The sequence below is a fragment of the Lactuca virosa genome, chromosome 8 (assembly GCF_052849685.1).
Source record: "Lactuca virosa cultivar CGN04683 chromosome 8, Lactuca_virosa_CGN04683_v6, whole genome shotgun sequence".
NCBI lineage: Eukaryota > Viridiplantae > Streptophyta > Magnoliopsida > Asterales > Asteraceae > Lactuca > Lactuca virosa.
In genome coordinates, this window is record NC_136433.1 from 16,107,300 (window position 1) to 16,130,532 (window position 23,233).

A 23,233-nucleotide genomic window follows, 5' to 3' on the forward strand; every position below is an offset into this window, starting at 1 on the left:
AGATGAGGGTACGTGCTGAGGATATCCAGAAGACGGCGTTCAGGACTCGTTATGGGCATTACAAGTTCGTGGTGATGCCCTTTGGGCTCACCAACGCACCGGCAGCGTTCATGGATCTCATGAACCGGGTATGCAGGCCAATGTTGGATCGATCGGTGATCGTGTTCATCGACGATATTTTGGTGTATTCGAGATCCAAAGAGCAGCATGAGGAGCATTTGAGAGAGATTCTCGGAGTTTTGAGGTCGGAGAGGCTTTACGCCAAATTCTCCAAGTGCGATTTCTGGTTGCGAGAGGTCCAGTTCTTGGGGCATCTCGTCACCCAGAATGGGATACTGGTCGACCCGGCCAAGATCGAGGCAGTTATGAGATGGGAGGTGTCGAGATCCCCCTCCGAGATTAGGAGTTTTCTGGGGTTGGCCGGCTACTATCGGAGATTTATCATGGATTTCTCCAAGATTGTCGTGCCTCTCACCCGGTTAACCCGGAAGGGTGTCGCTTTTTCGTGGGGCCCAGAGTAGCAGACCTCGTTTGAGACACTTCGTCAGAGATTATGCGAGGCCCCGGTGTTAGCCCTCCCGGAAGGGATGGAGGATTTTGTGGTGTATTGTGACGCATCGATATCAGGGTTGGGTGCAGTACTTATGCAGAGAGGGCATGTGATAGCGTATGCATCGAGGCAGCTGAAGCCTCATGAGACGAGGTATCCCACCCATGATCTGGAGTTGGGGGCAGTGGTGTTCGCCCTCAAAATCTGGCGTCACTATCTGTATGGGGTTCGGTGTACCATATACACGGACCACAAGAGCTTGAAGTATTTGATGGATCAGCCCAACCTGAATATGCGCCAGAGGAGATGGTTGGATGTGGTAAAGGATTACGATTGCGAGATCCTGTACCACCCGGGCAAAGCTAATGTTGTAGCTGATACCCTGAGTCATAGGACGGAGAGTGCCCTGATTCGAGACATTTGTATGCGGTTGACGGTGATGACTCCGGTGTTGGACACCATTCGGGAGGCCCAGGCAGAGGCCGTGAGACCAGAGAACCGTAAGAGAGAGCGGGTGATCGGGCAGGTATCTGAGTTCGTTACCGATAGCCGTGGGCTTATGACCTTTCAGGGTCGGATTTGGGTGCCGTTTGCGGGCAGGGCACGTACCATTCTGATGGAGGAGGCGCACAGGTCGAGGTTCTCGACCCATCCCGGGGCCACTAAGATGTATTTGGACCTGAAGAGAGACTATTGGTGGCCCTGTATGAAGATGGATGTTGTGTGGTTTGTTGAGAGGTGCTTGACCTGTCGCAGGGTTAAGGCTGAGTACCAGCGTCCGCATGGCAAGTTGCAGCCAATTGAGGTTCTACAGTGGAAGTGGGAACAGATTTCCATGGATTTTATCACCAAATTGCCAAGGACCGCGAGCGGTGTCGATGCAATTTGGGTGATTGCCGACCGGCTGACGAAGAGCGCTCACTTCCTTGCTATCAGTGAGAGCTCTTCTGCAGAGAAGCTGGCAGAGTTGTATGTGAGGGACGTGGTATCGCGGCATGGAGTACCGATCTCGATTGTGTCAGGTCGAGATGTACGTTTCACTTCCAGGTTCTGGAAGAAGTTCCATGAGGATTTGGGCACGAGGCTGCATTTCAGTACCGCTTACCACCCACAGACGGACGGACAGAGTGAGCGGACGATTCAGACGCTCGAGTACATGCTTCGAGCATGTATGTTGGACTTCGGAGGAAGTTGGGACACGTATTTGCCGCTGGCTGAGTTTTCCTATAACAACAGCCACCACTCGAGTATTAGTATGCCTCCCTTCGAGTTATTGTATGGGAGGAGGTGTCAGACTCCCATCTGCTGGGAGAGGTAGGACAGCGAGTGATGGGCAGCACTGAGATAGTGCTTCGGACGACAGAGCAGATACAACAGGTCCAACAGAGGTTGCTGACAGCCCAGAGTCGCCAGACGAGTTATGCGGATAGGCGACGGTCCGAGCTCGAGTTCCAGGTAGGAGACTTCGTACTCCTGAAGGTATCTCCTTGGAAAGGAGTGATCCGTTTCTGGAAGAGGGGCAAGCTGGGACCCTGGTACATTGGTCCTTTCAGGGTGACCGCCAGGGTGGGCAGGGTAGCATACCGTTTGGAGCTGCCTGCGGAGTTGAGCCAGATACATGATACCTTCCACGTCTCTCAATTGAGGAAGTGTATAGTCGACGAGTCGGCGATGGTGCCGCTGGAGTATATTCATGTGGATGCGAGCCTGAATTATGTTGAGAGACGATCACGATCTTGGATCGGAAGATCAAGGTTCTGAGGAACAAGGAGGTGCCTCTGGTTCAGGTCCAGTGGCAGCATCGGAGAGGGTCCGAGCTGACTTGGGAGTCGGAGTCAGAGATGCGGGAGCAGCATCCGGAGTTGTTTGCGGCATGAGACTTCGAGGGAGAACTTTGGTTCTAGTGGGGGAGAATTGTAACATCCCGGAATTCAGGTGCGTCTCTTAAACCCTTCTTCTTTTCCAAGTTGTCAAGATTATCCCTTAAAGGAAATATTAAGGCAAATGAGTACGCTGGGCGAACTGAAGAGTACGCTGCGCGTACTCATGCGCTTAATTTGGACGCGGACTCGCCTAGGTACGCTGGGCGTACCCAGGGTTACGTTGGGCGTAGCGGGCCCAGATGCAAACCCTAATTTGAGGCTTGTACACTATAAAAAGGAATGTTAATGCCTTATCCCCAGCCACCATACTTCAGTGAGTAAACCCTAAGAGAGCAAAAACCCGTCATAAGCTTGTGTGTGTGTTCTTAAGCTTGAAAGTGCCATTTCAAGGTGGTGAAGGAGAAGAGGAGGCCATATTAGAAGCTAGAAGTTGGTGGAAAAAGAGTAGATCCGAGTTTTTTAGAGGTTGGAGCTTCTTTTAGAGGTAAAAAGCTCAAAGCTTTCCTTGTCATTTTTGATTTATGCTTTATGGACCAATTTTTAGGGTTTTTGGTCCCAAGGTGGAGACTTTATGAGCAAATGGTCTCCATTGGCCTAGATCTGCCATATTTCAGGGTAATATGAGTTGTATGTTCATAAAAATCCAATCTTGGACGTGAATATTGAGTCATGCATGAGATATTGGCTTAATGTGGAAAGAGGAAAGGTGTTTAGGGTGATTGGTGACCTTTACAGCCATGCAAAGGCTTAAAGGTCTCGACTTTATGGATTAAGTGGCCTTAGAGAAGTCAGATCTGAAGTTTGAGTATAGGTCTTAACCATTTAAGACCCAAAATCAAAAGGAGTATGAAACTGGGAGTTACGCGGGGCGTAATCCCAGTACGCGCGGCGTAGGGGGTCGCGTTCCCCGATTCTGTGAAGTCGCCGGGTACGCCCAGCGTACAGATTTGGTACGCGCAGCATAACCCGGAGGGTTGACTTTTGTTGACTTTTAGGGTTTTGGTCAACATTTGGACTTTTGGGTCAGGAATGGGTGAAATGGTCTTTTACCCTTCTGTGGGATTGTAGAAAGAGATTTAATCTAGCCTTTGAGAGCCACGATTTATTTGAGGATATTGTTTATGTGATTAGGCGGGGGCTAGACCAGTATATCCGTGTGCGAGATTATCCGAGTTACCCGAGGTGAGTCTTCTCACTATACATTACCTAGAGTGGTATCTATGTGTAGACCGGAGGGTCTTGTGTGCTATGTGTATGTATGAGATTTTGTGTTATGTGATTTATGCATGCTATGTGTTGTATAGACCGGACCGGAGGGTCCAACGATATAGACCGGACCGAAGGGTCCAACGATACAGACCGGACCGAAGGGTCCAACGAGCTATGACCGGACCAGAGGGTCCAACGAGATACGGGACTGGAGGGTCCCACTGAGACACATCGACCGGAGGGTCATACTGCAGCCTCGAGTGGCGTATGTGTTGTATGTGGTATTTTGGGGAACTCACTAAGCATTTATGCTTACCGTGTTGTGTGTTATGTGTTTCAGGTACCAGTGAGGATCGCGGGAAGGCGTCAGCATGACCGTACACACACATGGAGTTTTATTTACATTGAGATCTTGGGAGCTGTTATTTGAGATGACATTGGATACATTATGTTTTGACACTATTTTATGATTAAAAGTATGATTTAAAAATGAAAAATTGTTTTGGAAATTTACGTTGTTACATATGGGTTATTACCCTAATTATTGATTAGGGATGATTTTTGGATATGTTCAGTGTGAGGAGTCGGTAGCAGCAGAGCGTGTATGCATTAGATATCTCTAGTTAGAGGTGAGTTCCTTCACTGTACTCATGGGTCGAAGGCACCAATGTCGGCCCACTGGATTATATGTGTAGGATGATAGTTGTCTTTGTGACACTTACTGTTATGCTTTATATGTGCTTGTTGTCTTTGTGAATCTTGCTGGTACGATTGTATGCTTAGCTGTAGGGGTGAAATAGACCCGATACCGGTTGAAAGAGACCGAATGGGGTGAAATAGATCCAGTACCGGTTGAAAGAGACCGAAGGGGGTAAAATAGACCCAGTATCGATTGAAAGAGACCGAAGGGGGTATAACATACTCAATTATGTTTTAACTGTTATGTATGTATGGTATCTGGTATTTTGGGGAACTCGCTAAGCTTTTGCTTACAGTTTTATGGTTATGGTTTCAGGTACTCCTGTTTCAAATGGAAGGGTCTGGCTTGATCGCACTGCATCCCCTAGAGATTTCTTTTGAATTGACTATTTATTATTTTACTCTGATGTTTTGAGAATACTTTTATTATGATTGTCTTTTGGGATAATGAATGAAGGGTTTTAAATTATTTAAAATGAAATTTTGACTCGGAAATTTTGGGACGTTACACCTCACCCTCTGCTTCTAATGTTGTCTCTACAAAGCGCAAGAAAGTTCCCAAGTGTATAAAGCATTTTGAAGTATTATTAAGGGGGGTTTATCTAAAGAAGAGTATAGAACCCTTATTGTTGAACACAATGCAGCTACTCGCAACAATATCATTTTTAGGCGTGGTTCCTCCAAAACTGCTCCAAAAGTTTCTTCCGATGAAAGCACATTAGCTGAACACATGGTTGTTATTAAAAATTTTAATGATAGGGTTGACAAGAAGAAGAGGGTTGAAGAAATTCTACCCAAAACTGATCGGTCCACTTGCGATGATGTCTTCTCAAGAAGAGTCTCTCTTAATCCTATTTTGAAGGTTAGGTGTACTAAGCCAAAAGGGGAGAAGATTCTTACTTTACACTTAACTAGAAAGGATGATCGAGGTGAATACCCTGAAAGAATTTTGGTATCAGAGCTTGTTAAATATGGATACTCAAAATGGTTATAAATTCAATGGATTGTCAAAAACCATAAGGGTATTCATGCACAAGAATTAAATCTTGCCATCATCTTAATGATTAACAAAGTCATAAATCTAAATTTGGTTCCTCTTCTTGTTGCATCCTCTATGCTTGTTTCTCCATTCTCTGCTAGATCTGGAAGAAGGTCCCAGCACTCAAAGTTCTTACTTCCTTATGGGACTGTCTACATCAACAACAATCTTCCAGCAGATGTTGTGTGTGTTCAACATCTTTTCATTAGAGAACCTATACATGGATTATTTTATATTAATGATCATGATCGTATGTGCTTTCAATGTTCTATTGATCTTTTAAAGGCTCCCACTGAGCATATTTTTCATCTAAGGCTGGAGTGTAAAGACAAACCTCAAGTTGATTGTTATCCTTGGATCATTTCTTATGAGATTGACAAAAGAAGACATGAACTGGCTTGTGATGATTTCATGTGGATCAAGCTAGAGATTTTTTCGATGCTGATAAGATCTGTGTTGAAGACCTTCTACTGGAATAGGTTTTGACATCATCAGATTAGGGTAGATTGTAAGGTCAAACCTTATAATCTGATGAGTCAAATCTATGTCACGCTTGCTCATTCATCAGTGCCATCAGCCGCGGAGAAGCTTCTCGCTGCAGCGTGACTTTACTTTTGTTACAAGTTACTGATATGTTATCTTAGTGATAGAATCTTTTGTATAATATATATCTTTTATATATGGTAGTTATCATTGTATTCAAATCCCTTATATGTAGGGATTTGACTCTAGAAAAGTCTTTTATGTAGTATATAAGTTACACTAGGTATCGATATAATTAGCGCTTTGTGCATTCTCTTTTTGTGAGAGATCTCTTAATCAAAATTGGTTTTTGAAAAATTATGTTCATTTTTTGTTCAGTTCTTGTTCTTATTGCTTGATATTTTCTGTTTTATATATATATATATATATATATATATATATATATATATATATATATTATTTTGTTAAAAAATTTCCAATCATTTTGAGATTAGCTTGCCTTAAAAACCTCAACATTCCATTCCAACATTCCATTCCAACGGTGAATGGTCATTGAAATCATCAATTCCATAATATCATTAGGAATCATGGAATCATAACTATAATTTACTCACCGACCAATCGACTTCATTAACTAACTTAGATCATATGTATTTGATCTCATAATCATAAAATAAACTAATATACAAGTTTCACCGGTGAAAGTATCATTTATCCATCAAGGTAAGGTTTTAAACCCATATTCTCCATTTAAGGTAAGATCAATCGGGTGAGATAGTGATTGTTTTATGTTCTAATATAAATTTTAATCATCAAAACATATACAAATCATAAATTGAGTTTAAAATATCATATTTGACGATTACAAAACCCTATATCGAATTTGAAGAGAAAATGTGAAGAGGTATACCTTATAGAACTTCTACAACTTCAATATGGCTTCACTAGCTTCGATCTCCTTCAACCTCTCCCTTTCTCTCTCAAATAGCCATAGGAGAACTCTCACATCTCTAAAATACTGATGTATGTCCAAATGTGAGGGACAATATCTAGTTACTCTTAATCTATAACCACTTGGCAAAATAAACCCTTATAGTTTTCCCTTTCTAATAATATACCCCATATGTCAAGACTTAAATAATTCTCATAGTTTAAACTTTTCCCCTACTCCATTCATTCTCTAATATTTAAGTCCTTGACTATGTTAAAGCTAGTTATGACTAGTTTGGTTGTTTTGACACTTCTCGTCCCTAATCCCAAAAGTTTTATTAAAAGTCAAATAAACTTCCAACTTTCATATATTTTCTTTAATATATCAAATATTATTAATTTAATAATATTAACTCCTTTTATTTATTTAATATTGAAATTTTTAAAATTTTATCAAAAATAAAGTATGTTACATATAATGTTCCTATAATGGTTTAGGCATACAAATGTTGTACACTAAGCATGAAAAGTATTAATTTGATAGTTTAATGCTATAAGTGAAAATAAGTTGTCCAAATAAAAATTATATGCTAAAAACTAACCTTTTAATTTTGGTCATGAGTCACAACATGCATATCATGAAGTATATTGTGTGGCCAACACAAGGTATAAACTCAAATCTCTTTTAAGTTTGATCGCCATGAAATCCTCTTATTCCTTTCATATTTGAAGGTATAAACTAACTATGTTTTATGGTGATTTGGAGAGAACCTAGCAAAGTTGTATTTTAATGCATGTCTTATGATAAGTGTTAAATATGTTGACAAATAACTAATACATACAAGTTCTAACTAACTACTAGACCTAAAATCTTGAAAATATGATTATATAATAGGGTTTGTTAATATTGTTCATAAGTTGATTAAATATGGACAAACTTTTAATAGATATGGTTAGTACATATAATAAATATGGACAAACTTATAATAGATACGGTTAGTACATATAACAATTAACCATTTTAGGAAGGAATTACAAAGTACTTTGATATTTCAAAATATGATTGTGGGATAATGAAATGGCATTTATTAATTATAAAATAATAAGTATTAATAAGGTCTAATAGAACAAACATGTGAGAAGCGTACATATTGGAAAGTATGTTTCCTTTATGAAAATAGGTTTGCTGAAGGTATAGCACCCAAATTTGTAAATGGTCTTTAGCAACCAACATGATTGGGTAATATCATTAGCCAAATGGTATATGTATCAAAATGATAATACGGAACAAGGTTGGTATCTAGTTAAAATTGATACAAACCATCTTAAATAAGTGATTGGAATTAGGGTTGTAAATAAACCGAACGAATACAAACGAGTGTTGCTTATGTTCATTTGTTTAAGTTAGCCGAACAAACGAATGAACACGAATAGATAAACGAACAAGTTTATTGTTCATGTTCGTTCATTTGACAAATTATATCGTTCATGTTCGAGAACATGTTAAACGAACATAAGCAAATGTAACGCCCGTAGACGGGCTAGTCAATTTAGAGACGATAAGCATCAAAAATGACTTTTTGATGGAAGATTATTTAGAAGGATTAATCTTAACCAAGTTGTATTATATGTCTCAAGGTTTCTGGATATATAAAGAATGCTAAAATCCGAGTTATAACGAAGAAGTTATGACCTGTCGAAGTTTCACGACAAACCGGCACGGTGCCGAATGTCGTAAAAAGTGAGTTTTTGATAAACTACTTTTTAGCCTTAGTGATCTAAACGAAACTCGTAGTATTCTCTAAACCGAGAAGTTCGATAAAAAGAACGCCCAAATCTGACTTCGTATGAGGAAGTTATGATTTTTCGAAGTTTCAACTTAGCAGTAGACAGCTAAAAACTCGAATTTTAGATCGAGTGATTTTTAGCCGACACAATCTAAACGAGAATCTAAGGTCTCGTAAATAGTAGCACAACGGTAAAAAGTCTGACAAAAACGGACGTCGGATGAAGAAGTTATGAATTTTTAACGGATTTCTTGTCCCGGTCTGTTAAAAATAATAATATAAAAATTAAAGTCAAAGTTAGCCAACGAAGTATAAACGAAAGTTGTAGAGCATAATTTTACCTACGCGTGCATATAAAGAACGTCAAAAACGGAGCTCGTATGCGAAAGTTGTGGATTTTAGAAGTTTTGGCGCGAAAACCGAGAAATTTCGCATAGGTGGCTTCGGCCACGTCACCTTCGCTGAAAGAGTGCCACGTGTCCGAAATTGGTGAGTCATGCGATCCACGTGTCGCCTTCCCTCGCATGAACAGTAGCCGCGTGTCGGATTGTGATACGACCGAAGGGAGGCCCAACCGAAGCATGGCGCGTGTCCGATGCTGCTAAGTCATCCGAGGCCAGCTGTCCGACCCGTGTCTCACCCCCTCGCACCGAAGGCTCGGTCCAATCAGGAGCTGCCAGCAGCCCCTACGCACGTGCAGCCACCTGCGCACCCTCGCCTGCGGACCCCACCACCAGAACCGACTTCGGACCCCTATAAATAGAAGGGGTATGCGAGCCTTCCCGGTTAGATTTGGAATTTTGCCATATTTAGCCCCTTTCTTCATATTTTCTACATCTTATCATCCCCTGAAGCCCCGGTATCGATTATAACCCGCGGAATACGCCACGAAGTGCCCGTGAAGCCCGGAAAATTTATCTTTTCGGTTTCGAAGCCCGACCCTTCGCAGAGCCCGGTTTCTCAATAAAACTTCCGGTTTTATTAGAAACGATCGTTTTAGGAAACGAATTGCTGCCCGATTTTCATTAAATCAGGTGAGTGTGTAGTCACTTTCATCTTACACATAGATATGAAGTATTTTATATAAAATACATGATATGTGTATATACATTGTTTGTTTATTTGAGATGGTAGTTGAATGAATGTTTTATACATGTTTAAAATGATTTAAAATGTATATATATTTTATCTTCAAATATGTTGGGTAAAACATGTGTAGATAAAGTATGAGGGATAGAAGTACAGTATAGATGTACGTTGGTAGCTATGAATTTAGTACAGTATAGATGTACGTTGGTAGCTATGAATTTAGTACAGTATAGATGTACGTTGGTAACTACGGATTTAGTATGTTGGCAGCTATGGACTTAGTGTCTATTGTATAAACCTTGGCGACGATGTGACTTCGTGCATATTAGATAAACCTTGGCGACGATGTGACTTCGTGCCTATTAGATAAACCTTGGCGACGATGTGACTTCGTGCCTATTAGATAAACCTTGGCGACGATGTGACTTCGTGCCTCTTAGATAAACCTTGGTGACTATGAGACGTAATGCCTATTGTATAAACCCTGGCGACTATGAGACGTAGTGCCTATTGTATAAACCCTGGCGACTATGTGACGTAGTGTCTGTTGTATAAACCTTGGCGACGATGTGACTTCGTGCCTATTTGACATAAATTGCTGAAGGAAAGCAATGTTGTCACCCCGGTGATCGTTTTATTTGACATAAATTGCTGAGGGAAAGCAATGTTGTCACCCCGGTGTTTGTTTTATTTGACATAAATTGCTGAGGAAAAGCAATGTTGTCACCCTTTTGACATAAATTGCTGAGAGAAAAGCAATGTTGTCACCTCGATGTTTGTTTGACATAAATTGCTGAGGAAAGCAATGTTGTCACCATTTTGGTTGTCTTATTTGACATAAATTGCTGAAGGAAAGCAATGTTGTCACCTTATTGGTTGTTTTATGTTAGGTTATTTTGTTTGACATAAATTGCTGAGGGAAAGCAATGTTGTCACCCTGATGTTTGTCTTGTTTGACATAATTTGCTGAGGAAAGCAAAATTGTCACCTTATTGGTTGTCTTGTTTGACATAAATTGTTGAGGAAAACAATGTTATCACCCCTAATGAAAATCCTTAGGCTGGGTCCCTTGTGATAGTTGTTTTAGGGACGTAAGGTGAGGATAACGGGAATGGGTAATTAGGGTTGTTTTTGGTTGATAAAATTAATAAATTAATTGTTGATTGATAAACTTAAAGAGTTTATTATTTATTGTGGGTTGAAAACCTTATATGCTCACCAGGCTTCCAAGCCTGGCCCACTCAGCTTTTTATATTACAGGTAGTGGACCCCGAGCATAGTCGGATGATGACAATGAGTGATTTTTGGATTATAGGCCAGTAGTTATAAATAACTGTTGTAAGGCTTATAATGTCTTGTTTATGCTTTTGATATGTATCGGAACATGACATCCCGAGGTTTTGATATAGAAGGAAATTATATATATCTTAAAGAAAAGTTTTGATAAACTTTTATCATGTTTTGTTTTGGGAACAAATTCCGCAACATCTTTTAAAAGGTTTACTCTGATTTTATTTTAAAAAGCATAAACAAAAATCAGTCTTTTCTGGCCGTGAAATTGGGGATGTCACAGCAAACGACCATAAACGAACGGAGATAAACAAACATAATTGAACATATATGAACATAAACAAACATATAATATAGTAATATAATTAAACATAAAACAAACTTAAATGAACGAACGTTCATGAACATAATTAAACGAACAATACAATTGTTCATGTTTGTTCATTTAACTAAACAAATGAGAATTTGTGTTCATGTTCGTTCATTTATTAAATTAACGAACATAAATGAACTTTCCGCCGAACGGTTCACGAATAGTTCACCGAATGTTTGGTTCGTTTACAACCCTAATTGGAATGTAAAAGTGAATAGTATTTGCCTTGTATGATTAAGGCAAAGAACACTCAAGATTTTGGAGTATTTAGTATTAGTCTACAAAAGAGATCGAGACCAAGCAATCGATGTGAGGTCATAACAGTTGCAAAATTATGTGCATGTGTATGTGGACTTTCATATTGTGTATATTCATTATTGTGTGGTTTATCGGCATTACTCGTCACATGACATGTCATTGTATATCTCCCTTCATTCTATTAGAAATTTGAATACATTATGCATACTATAAATATTGGTTGAATTGGATATGAAGACTTGACGTGCTATCTCTTGTTTGTTGGATAATTATGGGACCACTTCATAAATATGTACGCTATATTATTAAATCCAATTATTATGGTAAGAATATAAATTGTTGATGGACCGATTTATAGAATATTAACTTACCTTGTGGGTTGAGTTACCGGTTTGACTCAAGATCCTTAAGATCCCTTCCATCTCTCACTTTAAGGTATATATCCATCTATATATACATGTGATGAGGAGCAATCAAGACACGCGAAATACACATGCAAATTCGTTTAGGGTTTGCTGAGGGATTCTAGAGAGAGCTCTTGAGATCAATTGGAAAAAACTCAACCCTAGTTCTTCAGATCCGAAGATTATAATGAAATCAGGTATGTAATCCTCTTTCTTGTTTAAGTTTTCTTTTAACTAGATTCGAGATTAAAGATCTAAAGTTATGCTTCCGCGTTATATGTTTTGGTTATGAAAATAACCAACAATTGGTATCAGAGCCAACTCGAATATGTTATTAGAATATTTTTTTTGGATTGATTTAAAATCATATACACATACGTGTTTTGTTGGAATATTTTTTGGTTGGTTCAAGATCTCATAAATTACTCTTGTTTTTTTGGTTAAAGACAATCACAAAGTGGGATCACCTGCTTAAAACTGTCTTGAATTTTGAAGAAAGAAAATACATTCAGTCGTGAAATTAAATCTTGATTTTATTTCTTGAAAATAAATATGAACAAGATCCACGTCAAGAACACCCTTCTTGTAGTTTTCTTTTTATCTTTAGTACTTCTCACACAAAAGTGTTGTATAGCCAATTTAATTTTGTCAAATATGTTGCCAATAGAAGGGGAAAGGATACGATAAATCTTTCGGGAAATCCGTTGAATATATGTCAAATATATAGCCAATTTAATTTTGTCAAATATGATTTTGTGTATTATTATTATTATTATATTATTATTTTTATATCGATAGTGACCACAAAACAGAATCAACTTTAGATGCTAGGCGCTAGGCTTATTATGTGCTTATGTGGTTTCACATTATCTCCCGTCCAGAACTCCTAACACCTAAAAGGTTTTGGGTATATTCAGAAAACTCTAGGACTGATGGTGAGTGGCATGCTTAGCTGATGGTTCCTGCTTTTCTTTTTCACATTTTGTATTTTGATATGACCACTCCCTTCATTGATTTTGTTAACTGTTTAAAGAAAATCAACTCTTACTTGTATTATTGAAACAAGTTACTTGTATTATTATCCTCACAAAAGAATAAACCAATTTGAAAATATTAAAGCTACGTTTGGCTTTTGACAAAGGCAGTGAGCATTGGAGCAAGTAAATGTAATTTATACTTATATTACATTTATATAAATGAAGACATTGCTTGTTAATATACATTTATATTTAAATTATATTTATTGTGCATATGTTAATAGTTCATGGATTTGATTCAAATCATCCCTCGTGAATTATTATTTTGGTTATTTACATTTTAAAGGTTATTATTATTATTATTATTATTTTGTAATTAAAAAAATGTATGCTTTGACGTTGAATTCTTAACGTTTTACTTGTTTTTTTTAATTGTTTTATTCTATAAACAATTAAAGGTGTGCATGCGTTTTAGTTCATAATAAACCTGGTAGTCTGGTACAATCATGAATATATGACGCTTGTGTAACGGATAAAAGCAACATGACTTTAATTTTGCTTTAAGTTTTCATTTTTATTTAGCAATAATGCAACCAGATTTATGCTTATTTAAAAGTAAAGTATGATTATGTTATTTATGGTTCTGATATTTGCAAAAGTTATGAAATCAATATTTTGATACCAAAATATTCAATTATTTGTATAAATTATTTGTGATTGATGTAATATTGTTACCAAAGTAACATCTACTCCCTCCGTCCCAAAATTATAGTTCATCTTTCCTTTTTGGTTTGTCCCAAAATAATAGTCCACTTCTAAAAATAAATAACATTTTTACCTAAATACCCCCTCATTATTACTTAACCAACTAAGCATTTAATGGAACATTAAATTCAAAGTAAGGACAAAACTGTCATTTTATTAAATAAAGTTAGTGGTAATTAATGTTTTTCTTAATATGTGTGTTTTTTGTCTGTTGACAATAATATTGGGACGGAGGGAGTATTATTTTAATCAATTTGGTTGTAAATACATTAAGTATTATATGTTTTTTGTGAATTGTGAATTGTGTCCGATCCAAATGTAGACACAATTTTAAAAAAAATATTTTAGGTTGTCAATAAACTTCAATTATGACATTATTTATTTTCTCAGTAAAAGTGATTTCTATTGTGAAAATTAATTTACAAAGAAATTAATATTTTGGTTTATGTGTTTATTAATGCGGATATTAATCGACCCAAATGTAGGTTAATATTTGGTAGTATAAACACATGTTTTATGATAAATATGCGGCAATTTTTAGGTTACATGTTGTTAATAAGTCAATCCAAAAAGGGGTTTATTAATTGATATGATATATTGTCAATTCTTATTATCAAAATTTACAGTTTATGTGTTTATTAATGCGGGTATTAGCCGACCCAAATATAGACTGATATTTTGCCAAATAAACATATATGTGGTGATAAACATGTGGTGATTTTTTTGGGTTCCATGTGATTAATAAGTCAATCCAAAGAGGGGCTTGTTAATTGACATGTTTTATTGTCAATGTTTATCTCTAAAACAATGATATTTCTTGCAAGTTAGTATTACTGTCCAAAGACTTGATATTAATGTTGTGTTGATACCTTGTAAAGATGTCATAAATTGAATTTATTGATTACGGTTTATGGATTAATGAGCATAAAAATAGATTTGCTCATGTTTGAATTGTGGTATTATATCTGCTAACATTGATCACATTTATGATTCATGTAATCAATGTGATTAACTTTAAGGAATGGAATGAGGGCATTATGTTAATTCTCAATTGCATGGATATTGACCTTGCATTTTGGATAGAGCAACATTCTTTGAGGATGTTGAGTTTGGGGGAGAAACAAGGTTAAAACATTATCCTTAAGGAGGAATCAATCTTGATTCCTATTATTGCTTTCGATAGTATGCAGATTATGAATTAGTGATCGACAATGTTATACAATCTCCTATTCTGAATACACAAACTTAACAACCTCAACTTTGGATATCATATGCGTTGTACCACATTTTTCATCAATTTATTATCTCTTTTGGTTTTGAGGCAAATACAATAGATGATTTTGTGTATCACAGATTAAGTGGGAGTAAATTTATATTTCTGGTTTTGGGAAGATATCTACGCAAACTAAGTTTGGATCATAAGAAAGTAGCCAAATGGATTTTAAGATATCTATATATAACAAAAGGCTATATGCTCAATCATAGGAAATCAAATGTTTTAGAGATCATTTTTATTATGAATCTGATTTTATTAGATGCCAAAATAGTTACTGATCCATATCGGGATACTTTTACATTTTAGCATGATAAGCCATTTCATGGAATAGACTTCGGTAACTTCTTCCATAATGGCAACATAATTTGTAGCATGGAATATGGTTGCGGAAATTTGTCACGAGGCTACACATTATTGGTATTGAAAGACCACTAAAGTTGTGATAATAAGTGAGCAATGTTATATTCCAACAACAGAAGTTCTAATAAGTCAAAATATATTGACATCAAGTGTCCTTCTGTTAATACAATAGTGCAAAATGGAAATATATATAGCACATATGAAGAAACTCCATAAATGTGGATCCGCTCATAAAGGGATTACCTCCTTAGGTCTTTCATGAGCATACTACACACGTTGGTGTGATATTTGGTTTTAGTGAGAGTTTTATGGTGATGTATGTTTTGTTTAAGAACAATTATGTTTTTCTGTACAGAATTAAGAATTCGGTTAACTTCACTATTAGTTGCACTTATTTGAAGTTTGATCTCACTTCAAACTAAATAGGAACTCGTTGGAAATCTAAACCACACATCATGTTTAATCTATGTCGTTAGTTATGTATGTATATGTGACCATTGATAGATTTAGTTACGTAAATTGTAACGAAGGCCGCTTTGATCCTATACTATTATGATTAGTGGACGAGATTGTTTAAGAGTACCAATGTTATAATAACATTCATTAAAGCGCTTATACAGTTATACGTACATTTATATATTTGTGGTCCAATGGGAGATTGTTGGATAATTATGGGACCACTTCATAAATATGTACGTTATATTATTAAATCCAATTATTATGGTAAAAATATAAATTGTTGATGGACCGATTTATAGAATATTAATTTACCTTGTGGGTTGAGTTCCCGGTTTGACTCAAGATCCTCAAGATCCCTTCCATCTCTCACTTTAGGGTATATCTCCATCTATATATACATGTGATGAGGAGCAATCAAGACACGCGAAATACACATGCAAATTCGTTTAGGATTTGCTGAGGGATTCTAGAGAGAGCTCTTGAGATCAACTGTAAAACCCAACCCTAGTTCTTCAGATCCGAAGATTATAATGAAATCAGGTATGTAATCCTCTTTCTTGTTTAAGTTTTCTTTTAACTAGATTCGAGATTAAAGATCTAAAGTTATGCTTCCGCGTTATATGTTTTGGTTATGAAAATAACCAACATTGTTGCCCTTAATGCGCACATACGTATAAATGTAATTAGAACATATTTTATATTTGTTTATTGTGTCATCAAAATCATGACTCACTAGAAGTTTGGTAGCAATTAGCAAAACCTATAGAAGACTTCACGGGTAAGCTTTTTTTTCATATTATGCATTGACCCTAGATGCATATATTATATTTTGCCCATTATGTCATCGTGTAAAGCATTTTTTTTCTATGGTGTTTATTATGAAAGTCATAAAGTGGGGCTCACTGAGTTTTGAGAGAATAGTTGACCTTTAGAAGTCAACGCTTAAAATATCTCTGAGGACGATACTTTGGTAGCGTAATTTTGAACATTTTTTTTGAAAATTGATACGTAAATACCTGGACTAGGCTTAGGTGTTCGTGGTGACACATATCAACTGTATTTACAATAAATATTAAGAAATGGATTTTGTAATTATTAGGTTAGCTTTCGCATAAATTTTATAAGTTCTTGACATATATGAACGTAACTTAGTTTGAATGAATTAGATATAAAATTTATACCTAAGCTTAGCTTCTAGGTGTTAAAATATTATTTTGATGATTAGTACTAGGGATGTTCGTTTGGATCGGTTTGATCCAATCCGATCAAGTGAATCTAAATAGATTTCGGTTTACAAAACATGAATCCAAATAGTCCAAATTAAATTTAAATCCAATCCGATTCTACCAAATTAAAATTCAGTTTGATCGATTTTGTTGATCGATTTCTACAATTCGGTTTTTTAAAGTCAAGACATTTTGGAAAATATATAACTTGAATATTAGCCAAATCTATAAAAGTAACTAAAAAAAATTATTTATATATATATATATATATATATATATATATATATATATATATATATAAACAACTACTAAAGAAAAATAGATTATAATTAATATTTTATTGACAAAAACTTTTGATAAGTACATATTAAAATATTATATCAAATGAAAATTTATAATAATTAAAAATAATAATATAGTAAATTTATAAATAGTTACCACACATTTAAAAATAAATAATAAGTTGTTACTCGGTTTTTTTGAACTATTCGGTTATTATTTTATAAACCAAAATCAATCCGAAATTCAAAATAATAATTCGGTTTTGTTGAAAATCAATCCAAAATCTGAATATCTAGCACCAAATAGTCCGACCCAAATTGTCCAATTGGACAATTCGGTTTTATCCGAACAGTGAACAGCCCTCGTTATGACCATATTACATTACGATTTGAATAGTAAGTGTAGGTTTCAATCACTAAATTGCCTTAGTAATACAATATGTTAACTTTACTTTTTGTATAAGATAATACTTAAATTTGTATACTGTCAATAAATTGAAACTAGTAATATATACATTGATTGTAAATATAGTGAAAAATATGGTGCAAAGTGCAAAACCTGAAATGGTAACATCTGTGAATTTAAGGGTTTCATTTTAGGGTTTCCTTAGTGGAAGATTAAAAAATGAAAAAGACAAGGGTAAAATGGTCATTTTGAATAATCCAACAGCTAGGTTGTTAACCCAATGACCAAATCCTCAAACCTCTGACTTTCAGTATACGACAGGGACCAAATTAAATTTGTAATTGACTCTTGACATTTACTTGAAACAAATAATCATTAACATTATAATAATAATAATAATAATAATAATAATAATAATAATATCCCACCAAACCCTTCATTCCTCTCATAAACATTTAATATCAATAGACAATAAAATTAGCTAAACATAAAAATAAAAATAAAAATAAAAATAAAGACTACAACACCCTCTTCCAAAACCTAACTTCCAGACATGAAAACAAATTACTGCACTGAGAGATTTTCAACAGAAAGATGGTCAGGATTCATATCTGCAGGTGGTGGTGGTGGTGGAGTTGAAGCAGAAGCAACCTTGTGCATTATCATTGCCTCTGCCACACGGATTGCCCTTTGTGATCCAGTCATTGTCACTTTCCTGCCACAAGCCATTTATATATATATATATAATATTAGAATATTTAAAAGAATTAATTTCTTTGTATTAAAATATTTGGGAAATTGAAAATATTAAGAAGCTGCATAATATTACCTGTCGCATGTCCCAGATATGAAATCACCTCTTTCAGAAATCTTGATCCTGGCTCCACTGATCTGACTGATTTCCATGATGTTCCTGCCACCACGGCCCACAACAATCCCTATATGCTCATCTGCAACACCTAGAGTAACCGAATTACTCATATCTTCCTACAAAACGAAACCATGATTTATTTTACTATGAAATTTATAATAGAAATTGATTTAAATAAAAGGTATTGAACAAAGGCGGAGTTGTTAGGAAATTAATAACCTTATTGTTTTGAAACTTTCCACCGCCCCCATGTGGTCCGTAGTTTGAGGGGGCATTGTAAGGTGCTGTGGAACAAACAAAAATAAGCATATTGAATATTATTAACATAAAGTTAAGGGGCAGATTGCAAGAAATAGCAATGTAGTTTTCTTCTTTTACCTATATGTTTAATATACTTTAATCCTACAGATTATAGCAATATTTAACCCTAAGAAGCTGTAAGCGATTATCGTTTGGTTATTTTAATTATGTGGCATCGTATTAGTGAATGATGATGTAGCAATGTAAATGCCAAGTAAGCATTCAACAAATAAGAATCAACAAAGTTGTAAGGATTACCTCCCACATGCATAGTGTAGTTTTATTTTTTGTACTACTTATGAAAACTTTTTTTTTTTGTCAACAAAATCATACTATTTATTTTTCAAACTTCTTTTGGTTAACTAGCCTAGTTTTTATTTGGTTAATTTGGTCAATTTGGGTTAGACTTTATTATGTTAATTTCATTATTGATAATTATGTTACATATAGTTTTTCTAATAGCTTTTCATATTTTCAAAAAAAAAATAATACAAAAAATATAACTAAACAAATTTCAGAAGTTTAAAGATTTACAAGAATAAAATCAATATAACAAAGTAAAAGGAATATTGTCTAAGGGCCTGTTTGATAATGAACTGATTGGGTCCGGTCAGCAAGTTTCGGCTGACTCGGTCCGACCAGGCTGTTTGGTAGAGCCCTAAATTGGCTGACTCGGTCAGCAATAGCTGACCAATCTACTGACTCGGTCCAATTGAAAATTGTTGCTGACCCAAAAAGAAAAGCCATCGTTCCCTTTGTGCCCTTGCGTCCTAAAAGAAAACACACAAAAACGCACGCCTCTACTCAACAGCCGGCATCGCTTCTTCGTTTCCACCACTCCTCATCCACACAACCTGAAATCAGCAGCTTCCTCAGGCGACTTCGACGCCTTCTCAGCCTCTGGCAATGTCGACCTCCACAACAACAGGTACGCATTTGGTTTTTTGGTTTTTTTTTTTTTTTTTCTGAAGTCAGTTGATGATATGATTTTTTATCTATATGAAATCAAACCATGCGTTTATATCAGATTATTTGTATGAAATCAAGAATGGAGTTGAGATGAGATTTGATTATAATGTATTTACATAGTATGTACAGTATGCAAGTCCAGACAGCTATGCAAGAGGATTTCAACAAAACTTCTCATCTGGTTATTCATTTGGTTTAGATTTTTCCTTTCAGGTGTATTTATATGTTTTGAGGGTTTCATTTATGTAATTTTGTTGTATGGATAGCAAGGATATCAAATTACTTGATTGTTAGATATCTTCTAAACCTTTGCCATATGATATTTAAGCATGTTTCAAAATGGTTGTTGTTGATTATGTTTCCAATTTCTTAAGGCTGGCTAGCAAGATGGATTATAGATTATTAAAACTATTAGTATGTTCTTTTAATTGAATTGCATTAAAAGACCATCTGTTTGTTGTTTTAATTGAATTGTATTAAAAAACCATTATTAAGTATATGGATGAAGTCAAACAAATAGCGAACAAGCTAAATAATGGTTTCTAGAGTTTCCTTTCTTTTAAAGGTCTTGATCTATGAATTAAGTTAAAGCCATGAGGTGCAGGTTGAAATCATTTTGGGTTGCTCAGTGTCTCTTTTTAGGTCCTTGGGACTAAGATATTATATACCTTTTGAAAATATAATTTTGTTGCCTAATTAGACAAGAAACCAAAAGATTGCATTCCTTTGATCTTTTAGTTTCAATTTCCTCTATTAGACATCTGTTAGTATTTGTGTGTTTTTGTCATCTCAATTGGAGTTCTAAAATGCCCCCCTAATATTATACATCTATTAGTATTTGTGTGTTTTTGGTTCTTTTGTCATACCACGAAAAAATAATAGAACATAAGGGTAAAATTGTCATTTTCAACAGTCGGCACAGTCAGTCAGACCCATAATCAAACAATATGGTTTCAGTCAGACTTCAGACCCAGTCAGACTCTGACTCAGTCAGATCTTACTCAGTCAGCAACTATCAAACAGCCCCTAACTGGTAAAGTATTTACTTTACATGTGGGATGTCTAGAGTTGAAATCCCTACAACCTTTTTTTTTATTTGGTATTATTTGAATGCTTATTTGGCAGTATATGTATTGCCACATCATCCTTAATAGAATGCCACATCATCCTTAATAAAATGCCACATAATCAAATGGTATTCTCCAGGTTAAATATTGCTATAATCAGCAGAAATCTGTAAGCATGTTGCTATTATGGGTAAAAATTAAAGTATAGTGCCCCTATAAGTAAAAGAAGCAAATTTCATTGTTATTTCCTGCAATTTTTCCTAAAGTTGAGTTCAAAGAACAGCATAATTGAACTGCATGCTATGTATGAGGGAAATCAGTAACAGAAATAAATATAAAAAATAAAAATAAAAAAGCATACCAGCATATGGAAATGGGGGGCCAATGGACTGAAGATAGTAGAGATCTTCAGATAATTTAAATAAAATCAGATTAATAGCTTGAACCAGTTGTTGTAGGGTGCCAATCACTGTTACAAGCCTATCATTTAATCCAATATAGTTGTGATCCTGAGGGGAGATCTTAATGTTAGCTCCAGAATCTTCAATGAAGGACCTGTAATAACATATCAAAAATGGAAGTTGTCACCAATTTAAAATTACAAAGTAATTTAGATCAAATTTGGTGTTAGCAGCATTCTTACCTAATCATGGATCCACCCTTTCCAATGATTCCACCACATGAGCTATTAGGTACAATTAGTCTGACCTTTGATCTTGGCTCACCCTCATCACCATCTTCAGCATAAAACTATAAAAGAATATTTTGTAAGTTGAGTTACATGAGGCATAAACTATAAAATCATGTATACTGTGTTATAAGAATTACCTCATTGAGCAACTTAGTTAGGATAAGTTCAACAGCTTCAAGAACTTCATCGGTTGTTCCAGACACCATGATAACCCTATCAGATGTTCCTGGAAAATACTCATAATTGCGTGATAACTGAATCCTTGCATTGGATCTTGATTGGAAATCAGAAATTGTTGTTCCACCCTTTCCAATGATGGAACCAGCTTCAGCATTTGATGCAAGAAACCTCAGATATGTTGTCTCTATACCATCTTGAACAAAAAATGAAATGTTACTAAGACATAAAGACAGTGAGACTCAGGTTTATGTAATGTTTTACTTTAAATTTATTGAAATATAAGCATGTTAGATCTGATTTGCTTTGGTGTGTTTGTACAGGGGGGTGAAGTTATGGAGATTAGGACAAGGAAGAGCAACAGCCCTTTCAAATACATGGGCACCGGTGTTATTGAAATAGGCAAAGCTCCATTGAGTCCCAATCTCCCACGCAGATAAACACACAAAGGTCTGCCATTTATTTATTGCATCTAATCAATAGATCAAAACTAGCACGTAAAAATAACGAACCAGATATGAAATTATTTCAAACTAACCTAACATTAAATTTCTATAGCTTATACATCTTCGACACGCATATCCTTACCATACTTACTATATTTCTTAAAAACCTGATTAAAATACATGTCATAAAATCAACAAAAACAAATCAAGCTCCACCTCGTCAACGAAAACACAAAATTTGAAGAAATGTAACAAACAATTAGGGTTTCAAAGTCCACGTACGCCTGTTATATGTGTTGTAAAAGGGAATGACAAACAAATAAAAATTAGGGTGAAATAGGAGATCAAATAGCGGCCAGAGATCGAAAAACAACAACAAATTATAACAATACTAATAATACCTGACGGAGGAAGTGACTGTGACTTGTGAGTCGGAGATTTGGCCGCCGGAGCCTCCTCGTTGGACGAAGCATAACCAGAATCCGGCGATACCATTGCGTTAGTGCGTGTTTTTCAGCTCTAGACGTAGAGAGATAAAGAGACAGGAGATGAAAATTATGTCCAAGTTTCAGAGGAATTTTTGCTCAGTAGAGAGAGAGAGAGAGAGAGAGAGAGAGAGAGAGAGAGAGAGAGAGAGAATGCAAGTAGTAGTATTATACCTGAGTTCAGGCCGCCGATGCAGTTTGATGTCCACAACTTGCAAACTTCCATCCCTCTCCTTCCGTGAGAACCGCCTCTATCCTTCATTCTTCTTCGACCGAATTACATAAACGGTCCCTCAACTACTTGCCTACTTTCATTTACGTTCTTTTAATTTATATTTTTAAATAAAACATGTATCAATCATGTTCTTTATTTATGGTAATTGTATACATAAAATATCAATAACAGTTAAGATGATTATTATTTTTTGATATTTTTCTCCTTATGCGATTTGAAGGGGAAAAAAGTCGTCATACTATTAAATT

The 23,233-nt window shown here is 35.7% G+C and overlaps 1 protein-coding gene across 2 annotated transcripts; it reads right to left on the bottom strand.

The window, feature by feature from the left end:
- Window positions 1–18,155: 18,155 nt before the first annotated feature.
- Window positions 18,156–23,018, bottom strand: LOC145132657 (protein BTR1-like). Of its 2 annotated transcripts, XM_079067534.1 has the most exons (8): window positions 22,925–23,018; window positions 22,667–22,784; window positions 21,780–22,015; window positions 21,595–21,701; window positions 21,313–21,506; window positions 18,835–18,899; window positions 18,574–18,731; window positions 18,156–18,459 (listed from the first exon to the last, which is right to left on the bottom strand). In XM_079067534.1, the coding sequence occupies exons 2-8, from the start codon at window positions 22,758–22,760 to the stop codon at window positions 18,309–18,311; spliced, it is 1,005 nt and encodes a 334-aa protein (XP_078923660.1). In that variant the 5' UTR covers window positions 22,761–22,784; window positions 22,925–23,018; the 3' UTR covers window positions 18,156–18,308. The 2 variants fall into 2 exon arrangements, with proteins under 2 accessions (XP_078923660.1, XP_078923662.1); XM_079067536.1 differs by lacking the exon at window positions 22,925–23,018 and having other exon boundaries at window positions 22,667–22,872.
- Window positions 23,019–23,233: the final 215 nt, after the last annotated feature.